Source organism: Crocodylus porosus, unplaced genomic scaffold (genome assembly GCF_001723895.1).
Source record: "Crocodylus porosus isolate Cpor-Errol unplaced genomic scaffold, CroPor_comp1, whole genome shotgun sequence".
NCBI classification, from domain to species: domain Eukaryota; kingdom Metazoa; phylum Chordata; order Crocodylia; family Crocodylidae; genus Crocodylus; species Crocodylus porosus.
Genome location: NW_017728886.1, coordinates 214034199 through 214046659, shown reverse-complemented (window position 1 = coordinate 214046659; position 12461 = coordinate 214034199). Strand labels below are relative to the sequence as shown.

At 43.4% G+C, this 12461-nt stretch overlaps 1 protein-coding gene across 1 annotated transcript in view; it reads left to right on the top strand.

The window, feature by feature from the left end:
• The window catches only part of TRPA1 (transient receptor potential cation channel subfamily A member 1), a 67661-nt gene that overhangs the window by 23291 nt on the left and 31909 nt on the right, over positions 1–12461 (top strand). Inside the window, exons 9-12 of the mRNA XM_019543795.1 lie at positions 4686–4785; positions 5903–6003; positions 9830–9999; positions 10089–10253. Coding sequence (XP_019399340.1) covers positions 4686–4785; positions 5903–6003; positions 9830–9999; positions 10089–10253 — 536 coding nt within the window. The remainder of the gene's footprint in view (positions 1–4685; positions 4786–5902; positions 6004–9829; positions 10000–10088; positions 10254–12461) is intronic.

The window sequence follows — 12461 nt, the reverse complement described above, 5'->3', positions numbered from 1 at the left end:
GACCCATTTGACTGTGTAGGTGTTGACACCACAGTCCCCTAGTTTTTTAATGAGAATGGGGTGAGAGACAGTGTCGAAGGCTTTCCTAAAGTCCAGAAATACTGTGTCAGTGAAAAGGACTCTTCTGAAGTGATTTCATTTGGCTAAGTATTTTATTGGCACTTCTTTTCTTTCTATTTCTTGGTGTTTTCTGATTTTTTTTTCTTTTGTTGTTTTTTCTTCTTTCACAGATTAGAACAGATCTATTATATATTCATTTATTATATAAATAAAATTATTGTGTGTGTAGACATATCTATATATGTATGTGTGTCTATATATGTAGTAGGGCTGGGTGTTTCATTTTGGAGCTATTTCGAACTTGAAACAGTGAAATCAAAATGAAACAAAAGGCTTTGAAGCAGCTTCAAAATGAAATGAGGACTCTTGAAGCATTTTGAAATCTCAAAACATTTTGAGTTTCGAAGCTGGGACTACTTGGTTACAGGGCCAGTCCCAGGTGATGGCAGCAGCCTCCTTTTATCTGTCATGCAGATCTGGGTGCCCGCACCCCAGGAGGAGTCTGGCACAGCCCCTTAGCCATGGTTCCCCATTATAGCCTATGGGCAAAATGCCAAAACAGCGAAAATTCCATTATACAAATGGTTTGGAATTTAAGATTTTTAGACCACCAATAACTTAACCATATGTAAGTTGTTGGTGTATGTAGGGGTGTGTGTGTGTGTGTATGCATGTGTACTAGGAAAATCTCTTTCATTGGTTTACCATGGATGAACCGTTTATTTAGTGGAATTCTAACTTTAACAAAGATAAATGGTATGTTTAAGGAAGTCATGCACATAAGTGGTGACTTTCTGATGTTTCTGAAAATAGTCATTGTGTATAGAGTAAGGATTAGATTTATCCCGTGTTTCTATGGGGAAAAAAGCATTAACCCATGCGTGAATATAGATCATGGCTTTGATTAATTCTCACTTAGTTTACACTATGTGAATAGTTTCCTGATCAGATTTGTTTTTTCAGCACATTTTCTAGGAAAAAAAGGTAGATACCCACATAACGAAAATCTCTTAAATGGCTTTTATTAGCTCACTTTTTCATTTTCTCTTTGTCACAATGGGGTTGTCGGGGCTTTAGTAGGATAGATCTGTATTAGGAGTGTTTTGCAAGTATAGTTGTAGTGCTGTACTTTATCGATGAAGCCCTCCAAATCATGGATGCATTTTATATTACCAAAACATAATTTTTTGCCTGTTTTGTATTTTTGCTGTCAGTAGTTATTTTGGCCACTTTTATCCTACAGTTCTGCTAGTAAACTATATTCACAGAAGGAGCTTTTACTCTAACAACTATGCCAGTGACTCTTATATCACATTACATCCTTTACTATCACATTTTGTAGTAATAGATCTGGCCATAAAGATGTTAGTACACAGTTTACTCTACAACAAGGGTGTGGTGGTTGGGAAGCAGCTTGCGCTGGCACTGGATAGGTAGACAGCTGCAGATGAGTATCACTGCATCTACAGGAGACACTTTACTTGAGACTGGAGCAAATTACTGCACAGTAAGTGTCATCGTCTACATGTGTAGATGCTTACTGCACAGTAGTTTAATCTAATTGCCAGTAAATTTGCTACCTGTAAATACAAGTAGCAAATATACTTGGGAGTAATGTGCATTACAGCACATGTAGATGGCTGACTGGGAGCAAATGTGCTTTTGATCACCTGGGTAATGGGGTGGGAGGGCAGGAGATTGCTGCCTGCCCCTGGGTGCTGCCAAGAAGGGCTCTGCCACTGCCATCACAATGTCCTCCGGCCTGGTAGCAGGAAGTTTCCAGCCTCTGCTCCACAATCATGGAGCAGCAGCTGGAAGGTTCTTATCTCTCAGCTCTAGCTCCGCAACCTTGAAGCTGGGGCTGGGAGTTTCTTATCTCCCAGCCTGGGATCCATGGTTGCAGAGCTGAGGCTAGGAGATAAGAATCTTGCATCCCCAGCTCTGTAGTTACAATTACAGACCAGCGGCTAGGAGCTCGCAGCTGCCAGGGCAGGAGGACATTGTCCCCATTCAGGCTCCAGTGGTGGAGCCTGCCCTGGGGGCAGGGAGCAATGTCCCAGCCCCTGCCAGGAGATAGCTGTCTCCTGGCCCCATGCTCCCTGCAAGCCCCTGGGCTAGCACTTGAGTGGAGCCTAGCGCTCCCCCTGGCTGCTGTAGGGGGTTGGTGCAGGGTCAGCAGGGGTGGGAGCTGACTGCTTCCATGAGTAACAAATCTGTTCCTGCTTCCGAGGGTGGCCATCATAGAGGACATTCCAGTTTTCTGCTACTCTGTCTTCTATCCTCTGTTGATACAAACCCAATGCCTTTTATGTTCTCTATTTTTCTCTTGACGAGAACTAAAATTCAGTTCTAGAGAACTAGAACCCCGCTTTAGTGTCAACTAAAATTCTCTTCAAGAGAATAGAGGACATAAAGGCATAGAGTTTTGTATCAATATAGGACAACTGGATTGCCCTCTGTGATGGCCACCCTACCATTTCCCTGCACATGTAGATGCCTGACCAGGCTGGGTTTACTCCTAGAATGAATTACTTTAGCATGTGTGGGCAAAATAAGATCCACAGGCCAGATCTGGCCTGCTAGGCAATTTCATTCAGCCTGCAAGTACCCACCAACTAATTGTACCCCACCCAGTGGAGGGAGAGGGAGCTGCAGCTTGGCAGGAGTGTGTGGCTGGGGCTGGTGGGAGCACGGAGTCCATGCCCAGAGGGGGGTGGGATTGTGGAGTTTAGGTGCATACAGTGTGGGTATGAGGGCGGGTGGGGGGTGTCACAACCATCCCACACTCTTTCTCTCCGCCTGCCCCATGGCGCACAGCCCCTGTTGCCAGTGACAGCAACAACAGCAGGTAGTGGGCACTTGGAGCACTCATGGCTTGTGCAGGACTGCTGCCAGGCAGCATGCAGCTCCAGCCAGTGTTGCATGTGGTGGTGAGGAGTGTACCCAGGCCGGATTGCCTTTATCGTGTGTGGCTGTCCACAGTGCATGTGCAGCTCCTGGCACTTGTGCACTACCAGAGGAAGCCGCCCATGATGGAGCTGGCTGCTTTCCCTGCCCCCTGCCATGCAGGCCCCAGACTGCACCGGAAGTAGAGGGAAGCCCTTCCCCCTGCTTCCTGGTGGAGTCCCGGGATGTGCATGGCACGGGGCAGAGAAGGCGATGGCTCCACTGGGGCTTCCTCCAGTGACAGGCAAGTGCCAGGAGCTGCACATGTGCTGCAGGAAACCCACACAGTAGAAGCGGGCTGTCCTGGCTGAGCTCACTGCCACCACATCCTGCACTGACTGGAGCTACGCATGGTGTGCCACCAGGTGGCTGCACCTGTATGGGCCACAAGTGCCCCAAATGCCTGCTGCCGATGCTGCCACTGGTAGCAGGAGCTGAGTGCCATGGAGGGGAGTGGTGTGGGGCACACCCTAACCCCACAAGCCCCACATATATGTACCACCCCAACATACCCTATGTCCCCCACACTCACAGCCAGACCCCCTCACAAACCCCAACCACACCCCACATCCTTCTCACGTACAATATACAAGAGTAAGACTTTATTTTTGAGTTATTATGCAATATTTTCTATATACACTGTGCAAACACAAATCATTACAAAAATATTTTTGGTAATAAAATTAAATATGTTATAGTAGGTATTTGACTTCTGGTAAATGTTTTGTTTTTTTTCTGGTTCCAAGATGGCAGCCCTCCCCTCCCAGAAGGAGTGCTTCTAGGGGCAAGGGGAGGGATTTCTAGCAGCAAAGGTCAGGTGTTAGGGTCAGGACTTCTGGTCCCAAGATGGTGAACGGGGGGGCAGGGCACCTGTCATGGGGGGTGGCTACCCTTGCGGCCCTTCACAGATCACCAAAACTCATTAAGCATCCCTCCAACTGAAATAAATTTCCACCACTGCTCTAAAGAAAACCCACCCCAGAGCATTGGCATGTGTAAACTTGCTCAGTGAAATAGCTCTTATTTAGCTGTCTAACCTTATGCACCCCAAGATTGAAAATTTTCACATACAGTTATTTAAATAAGGATGAATGTATTAATTTACATAGTCCTAAGTATATGAGGGCCACTCGTATGGTTGGGGGCCTCCGTGGCCAGCCCTATGAGGAGAGGCTGAGGGACCTGAATCTCTTCAGTCTCCGCAAGAGCAGAATGAGGGGGGGATCTTGTGGCTGCCTACAACCTTATCAGGGGCCAGAAGCAGGGACTCGGGGAAAGTCTGTTTACCAGGGCCCCCCTTGGAGTCGCTAGGAACAATGGCCACAAGCTGAGGGAGGATAGGTTTAGGTTAGATATTAGGAAGAACTACTTCACTGTAAGGGTGGCCAGAGCCTGGAATAGGCTTCCCAGAGAGGTGGTGCTCTCACCTTCCCTGGAAATCTTCAAGAGGAGACTAGATAGGCACCTGGCTGGGGTCTTATGACCCCTCCCACCCCCAGTGCTCATTCCTGCCCATGGCAGGGGGTCGGACTTGATGATCTGTCTAGGTCCCTTCTGAGTCATTGATTCTATGATCTGGCAAGTGACTAGTAGTGCCTATAATTCTGCCCTGTTTTTAAGAGGCAGCATTATTGCCATTTTTTAATGTTTATGAATAAACTTGGACCTTTTTATTGCAGGGTGCAAATATCAATAGTGTTGACACAGAGGGTCGGTCACCACTTCTGTTGGCTACTTCTTGTGCATCATGGAAAATTGTTAATTTACTACTCTCAAAAGGTACAAAAAAAGAAATGAATATTACATGTTTTATCCAAGGAAGGTTCTTACAGGTTAAGATTCTCTCAATGGACTCACCCTTGTCTACCCTTAACTTTGTCCCTTGACATCAGGCACAACTGAGTGCAAGAATTTCTCCATGCTCATACTTTCTGGAATGCTAAATCCTCTAAAGAGCCAGTGAGGAGCCAAGTCAAGGCCCAGCCTCTCCACATTAAGTACAGAGCTGGGGGGGCTGCAGAAGCGCACATTTCTGCACCCTCTTCAGTTGCTCACTTCTTTTGAGATGTGTGGCAGTTGTGTTCTGCCTGATCTCTCCAAGAACTCAGAGCTCTGCTCTACTGAATGCACAAAGGAGGGGCAGAACCGTTATACCAGAAAATGGCACTCTTTCACAGTCAGACCATATTGGATTTTAAACCTAAATTGTAGGCTTTGGTTTCAGTGTAGCAACATCTAAAACATTATTATGCCACTGTACCCTTAGCAAAAGTTGAAATTTAATTGTCTGTTACCATATTTTTTAATAGAAGTTACTGCAAAAATTGTTGTTCTATTTCTATCATCAATATTTAAAGCTTATTTTTATCAACCTTTTAAAATAAAAGTTTTTAGAAAGGAAAATGACTTTCATTCACACCTTTACTTCTAGTAGACAAGAGACTGCATGTTTTCCAAACTTCTTGGTTGTACAGTTGTTATGATGATGATAGATTGTTACTCAAATAAAATTGCGTGAGCACATTCTGTTAAAAGAGTGTAAGCACAATTGAAAGAATGAGACTTCAAAAGGAGTGTACAAAGTATGGGCTTGAAATTAGGGGTGGTGACCATCTATATTTCCCATTCATAGTTGGATATATGGATGCTCATTATCTGTGAATAGGTCTTTGTAAATGATACTATCTCAATGTTACTATGAAACAAATGTTATTACAAGTTGAAAGCTTTGTATCAATAGAAACTTTTGTTTGAGGAGAAGTGCTGATTTATTTTGTGATGGTGGCTTGGTTTAGTTGTTTTTCATTTAACTTTTAATATGCATGTTTTAAACTTAATCTTGATTACTGTAAGAACCAGTGGTTTTAAAATGACTAGTATTTCTCAATTCATTAAGGAGCAAATGTATCATTAAAAGATCAACTTGGTCGGAATTTCTTGCATTTGACTGTCCTGCAACCTGGAGGACTACAACATTTGAATGAGACCTTTCTGCAGGTACAGTGAGCATCAATTTGTACCTGCGCATATGGAATGCATTAAGCATTTGAGAATATGTAGTTCTTTGTCTTGCAATGAAAAAGCTATATTAAGGACTTGGTAATGTTCTCATAGTATATGTGAAAATATTTAAACTATTTCTGGATACTGGGGCAACTTTATAAGTTAAATGAACTATAAATCTCTGGGGAAAGGAGGGGGAGAAAGAGAGAGAATATCACTTTTCTTCATCAATAATGTCAGAAACTAATTGGCTGTGGGGTGTAAAGGAGTGAAAAGCTCAAGAGATTAGCAGTATAATATAGAACTTTTTGTTAGACCCCGACTCCATGTGATGCCCAATGACTAGGGAGACAACAATTCAAATGCTCATAGGTCCTGTTACTCATTAGCCAGAGCAAGCAGGGAGCAAACACCAGCACACATTGCTCGCAACAGCTTTATTCAGAATGGAGACAGCTTTGGATCAGGTCCCAAAAAACCAACAAACTGGGGACCTACCCCGAACAATAGTTCTTACTCATTAGCATTCACTCTGCCTATGATCCTCCTTCAGTTCCACCCATCTTGAGCTCCGCCTCTGTTTACTGTTTGCTTCATTAGCATGGTATTGCCTATGCATTTTATTCATGTACATGCCTCTTTGCTAAGAGCGCGTACCTAAGACTTTGACCTCCGGTTTTCTCCGGTCACTTGCTGGTTCTTTCTGCTTTCTTGCTGACTTCAGCACCATCTCCAAGTTCTTGCTTCTGCTTTATCTCCTGACAATAGCTGGTGGGCTGCATCTTGTTCTTATACAACACATCATGTACTTTGCACCCTATCCTTTTGTTAGGAAACCGCTTACTTAAGCATTTGCAAGTTAGTTACTTTTAATATATCATCCTGCCTTGTGACTAGCAGCTTTTGCTGAGACACAGGAAAAAGGCTTTATTCAGCTACACACCCAGAGCTCCCCAAGATCCAAATATCGTCACCCTAACACTTCACCATTATTTTGCCCATTCTTATGAAGTCTATAATTTGAATGGGCTGTATGAAGTCCCAGCCATATTTTAAACTTCATCAATTTGAGATTATGAATATTTATAGTGGGCAATATAAATTTTCTCCAGAATGTAATTTTTCTTCTGTTCTTAAGGTTTTAGCCAATAGAGCTACAGATTTGTGATATAGCTTCAAAAGGAAATGGGAGATGCTGTAGCTGTTACAATGTAACTGTTACATGAGCATAAGCAGCTAGCAATAAGAACTGCCTCAGTTTTAACTTTACTTCATTAGGCAGTTTATCCTGCTTGTATTGCTCAAAACCATGCAAGTTAGTTAAGAGTGTAACAGCCACTACATACTCCTAAGCAGCAGCTTCCTCTGTCCTTTTGAAGCCACTCCAAACATATATGTGTCTGTGCCCTGAACCTTGCAAATCTGAATACAGTGTAGCCAATTCAGTGACATCAGCTTCAACCCGCAAAAACTTTAAACCAATGATTTCTCAGATTTTATATTACAAATCTCTTTTTAATGTAGTTGGAGAATCAACTTTAAACTACAACCAAGGCAGTCTAGTGTCCACATTTAACTATTTAATCACTGATCATTTTAGTAATTGGAACAATATAGTAGGAGTAGAACGGAAGTAAGGGGCACTGACATAAGTGACATTTTGTTGCATGACTGGCCCCTGAAAGCGCTCTATGGCCATGACCTAACACAAGTGCATGGCTGCAGAGTGCTTTAAAAAGGTATTATCCTTAACCCTTGTTACATGAAGGTTCATGTGAAAGTGCCCCAAAGTGGGGTGCCTTCATTAATTTGTGTCTGTGCATGCTGGGAGCTCTTGGCACTGTATTCAAAATAGGAAGGGGGAAAGGAGTGGAGGGAGCTCATTTTGTGGGTTGCCCAGCTGCTGCTGGAGGGTGGGGCATCTGGATCCAGTCCACCTACCTCACCCTCCAGTGCCAGCTGGGCAACCCCCAGAACAAGCTCTCTCCACTCCCTTTCCCCCTCCCATTCTGAAGATAGCACTGGGGAGAGGAGCGGGGAGGGGCAGGATCAGGGGAGAGGGGCTTCAGACTCACCACCTCTCTAAACTGCAGCTCAATCCTCCAACCCCTGGGACCCAACAGTGAATGTCTGTTGGGTCTGTGGGTTTGCTGTAACTCAAGGCACTTTGTGAGAAGCACGATGAATTACCACAGAGAGCTATACTTCTACGTGCACCCAAACTGTTCTGAGTTTGCGACTAGGAGTTAATATTGAGAAGGGTGCAGAGAAAATGCAGAATAATCATAAAGATAGAGGAGGGTGAGAAAAAAGGAGAAATGAAGTTAAGGAAAAAGGGAAAAGTAAGGTACAACTAGTGACAGCTAAAATACTGTGTATTTTTTCTTTGAGTAGTGATGCTGTTCTCTTACTACCAGAACACTACTATAGTCTACCTTTGCTCTCTGTACAGACTTTCCACTGACATCAGTAACCAGTTTGTTATGGTTGAAACATTTTGGCAGAACAGTGGTAGAATATCTTGCATTGTCTGTATTACCCCTCTTCTGTTACTAATGCAGAGTTTGATTGCTCTATACCACAAGTTAGGGCTGAATGAATGGACTGTAAGGTGGATAGAAAACTGGCTGGAGCATCGAGCTTCAAGAGTAGTAATCAAAGACTCCCTGTCTAGTTGGCAGCCAGTATCAAGTGGTGTGTCTCAGAGGTTGGTCTGGGGGCTGGTTTTGTTCAATGCCTTCATCAGTGACCTGGAAGATGGCATAGAGTGTACCCTCAGCAAGTTTGCAGATGACACCAAGGTTGATGTAATAGATATGCTGGAGAATAGTGCTAGTTCATGATCTAGACAAATTGAAGGATTGGGCCAAAAGGAATTTCATGAGGTTCAACAAGGACAAGTGCAAAGTCCTGCACTTAGGATGAAACAATCCCATGCACCAGTAGAGCTTGGGGGCTGACTGGCTGGGCAGCAGCTCTGCAGAAAAGAACCTGTGGGTTACAGTGGACAGTAAGCTGAATATGAGCCAGCAGTGTGCCCTTGTTGCTAAGAAGGCTAATGACGGACTGGGCTGCATTGCTAGTGTTGGCAGTAGGTTTATTCCTCTCTTTTCAGCACTGGTGAGGCTACATCTGGAGTAGGATGTGGAGATATTGGAGAGAATCCAGTGAAGGGTAACAAAATGTTAAGGGGGTTGGGAGACATGACTTTTGAGGGAAGACTGAGGTAACTGGGCTTATTTAGTTTAGAAAAAGGAAACTGAGAGGGGATTTAATAGCGGCCTTTGACTACCTGAAGTGGAGTTCAAAAGAGGATGGAGCTAGACTGTTCTTAGTGGAGACAGATGACAAAACAAAAAGCAAAGGTCTCAAGTTATGGCAAGGGAAGTTTAGGTTAGTTATTAGGAAGAATTTTTTTCACTAGGAGGGTAGTAAAACACTGGAACACGTTAGTCAGAGAGGTGGTAGAATCTCCATCTTTGGAGATTTTCAAGACCCAGCTGGGGAAAACTTTGGCTGGGATGATCTAGTTGGGGATAGTCCTGCTTTGAGCAGGGGGTTGAACTAAATGACCTCCTGAGGTCCCTTCCAACCCTAAGTTTCTGTGATTCTAAGTTGCTGAGTTGTTCTTGTGAGGTATAGTCCACTGAAAGCTTGCAATTATTATGCCTAGGTTGCTAATGGCTCTTCCTCTTTGTTATTTTTGCCATTCTGAAAGCTACATACAGATCTTTAAAAAAGTGCTTTAAAATTATGAGTAACTAGTTAGGACCTGTAGGAGTATGGATAATGCATATGGAACAATTTCTTTTTGTGACAGATGAAACATATTAAAGAACTTGTGGTAGATGAAGACAATGAAGGGTGTACTCCCCTACATTATGCATGTAGACAAGGGGTTGCCCTGTCTGTAAACAAATTGCTGAACTTGAATGTTTCCATCTATTCTAAAAGTAGAGACAAGAAGTCCCCCTTGCATTTTGCAGCTAGGTAAGTGATGTCTTCTACATAGTACATTAGTACCATTGTCTCATTCTGGATTTTCTAAGTATTAATTTTTGTTCATTAATCTTTTAAAGTTATGGGCGAATTAACACCTGTCAGAGACTTCTAAGAGACATGAAAGACACAAGGCTTTTGAATGAAGGTGATAGGAAGGGAATGACTCCCCTTCACTTGGCATCCCAAAATGGTCATGAGAAGGTTGTACAGCTCCTTCTGAAGAAAGGTGCCCTGTTTCTCTGGTAAGTGTATAAGGGTATGGACAAATATGTTTCCAGTGGCTTCAAAAGGGGAGGGGGAGGTGCTGCTCAAGAGCATATAGAAGGCATTACATTGTAATTGCTATGTGATCATGAACCAGTAGCAATATGAATAAGCTCAGTGCCCCAACTTTGACTCTTGATGAAGCAGGATTCAAATTAAAGTGTTTTTGATATACTGAGGGTCCCTTTACATGTTCAAGTAAAGGTGCAATGGGATCTAATGTGTGATCCATACAAGCATGCCTTCTGCCATGCCCAGATGTACTGTGGGGCTCATAACAGAGGCAGTTTGGGAAATGCTGTGAGCCACACACTTCATGAGGCTCGTAGCAGTGCCAGCCAGGGCCAGACTAATGCATAGGGAAATAAGGCACATGTTTAGGGCCCTAAGTAAAGAAGGGTCCCAGTTGTGCTTGTTTTACATATTATAATTATTGAGTGAAAAAAGTAGGGGCCCATGAGTTTGTTTGCCTAGGGCCTACTAAATGGATAATCTGGCCCTGTTGGGAGTCCCACAGCTGAAGATGCTTCTACGATTGCGGGCCTTGTCAACTGCTTGGCTGGCAATGGGTGGTGCACCCCTGTGCCTGGGAGCCCCTCAGTAGATGGGGCTTCCAGCCCGGGGGGGCACTTGGCTACACATTATTAATAACATGATTAGAACAAACTGCAAAGTTATTACAGATTTTTATGGAATAACTTTGTAGCTTATTGTTTTATCACACCATCAATTGGTTGAACGTGTAACTGGGTCATAACTTAAGGGATAATTTCCTGGTTAATCACACTTTAAGTATAATGTGTAGAGAGGGCGTTGCTAGTGGTATTGCTGCATGCTCATGCACACAACAGTTACAGCATAACAGCTGCTCAGCACTGCTAAGCAACAGCTGCCTCCTCTCCTCCCCCATGCGCCACATCCAACATCTTTGGAAGCTGCAACAAACATACATGTATCCATGCTCTCAGATATTTTAAAATCTAAATTATAAATTCTTTACAATAAAAAAATTGTATGACTTAAATTTTGTACCATCCTCTATCTTAGAAATGGACTATCAGGGCAGGTTTGCATTAAAGTTAATGTATGTGGTCTTGCCATATTTATTTGAATATAAGATAACTTTCCAATAATTAGATTTTATATATGAAAAATTTATAAATTTGTTAGAATTTTCCAAGTTTAGAATCTTGGAGAATTATTGAGGTTTGCCTTGAATGTATCCATCCCCCTTCCCACTGCTACAGCAGGGAAAATAAATCTGGGTGGTTAGGTAGCCCCCTTTCCCTTTGCCTGTCTCCAACTTCTTCCTCCTGCAGCCTCTTTCCCTACCTGTCTTTGCTGTCAGACTCTGCTCTCCCTGAGCACATGGAAGTGAGGAGCAAATTTGAAAACACTGAACTTACAATAACCATAGACTTACTTCATCCAAAACTAATGAATTTTACCTTTTTAAAAACTATTGTAAGTTTTAGCACAGGTACTCCATAAACACAATTTTAAGCAGAACTTCTGTACCTACTTGAGCATAGTGCAAACTATGCATGAAGCCAAAAAGCTCATGATTTACCATATAATTCATTGGGCTGGCCCCAGCAGAGTCGACAGCATTTCAGGCCATTGTGACCCCATAGCTCATTGCGTGTGTGTACTCAGATACCCACCACAAAGGATTAATGTGCTAATTAGCCCTCCACTTAGGACTCGAACCAGCTGTCCTTGTCACAAGTCCTGGGATCCTACAAAAATTTATATGCAGATGAGGCACAGGGCAACCTGGTCTGGCTCCCCTTCACAGAGTGTGGGGCCACATTAATCATGTGTGACAGGCTGAGAGCAGGGGACAACAGAGGGATTCTGGGTGAACTGTTTGGGGCCCTGTTTGGTGATGTTTGCCTTTAAGTCTGGTGAAGAGACAGGAGTCCTTGGAAATGGAAAAAAAAAGGCATAGCTCAGCTGTGGGAGTAAAGATGAAGTTGAAATGGATTCAAAATAGTGGCTCACCATGACATGAAAAGTATTGGTGCTGAGGAGGATTGAAAACAATGGGCCGTATTGTATATTTTATTCAAATGCACCAAACTAATCTGTCTTTGTGGGAAGCAGCGTGACCACGTAGGCGCGCTCCCCAGGGTAATTGTCTCTGATATGTCCTCCATAGGAGGTCTATATTGAGCAGATCCTTT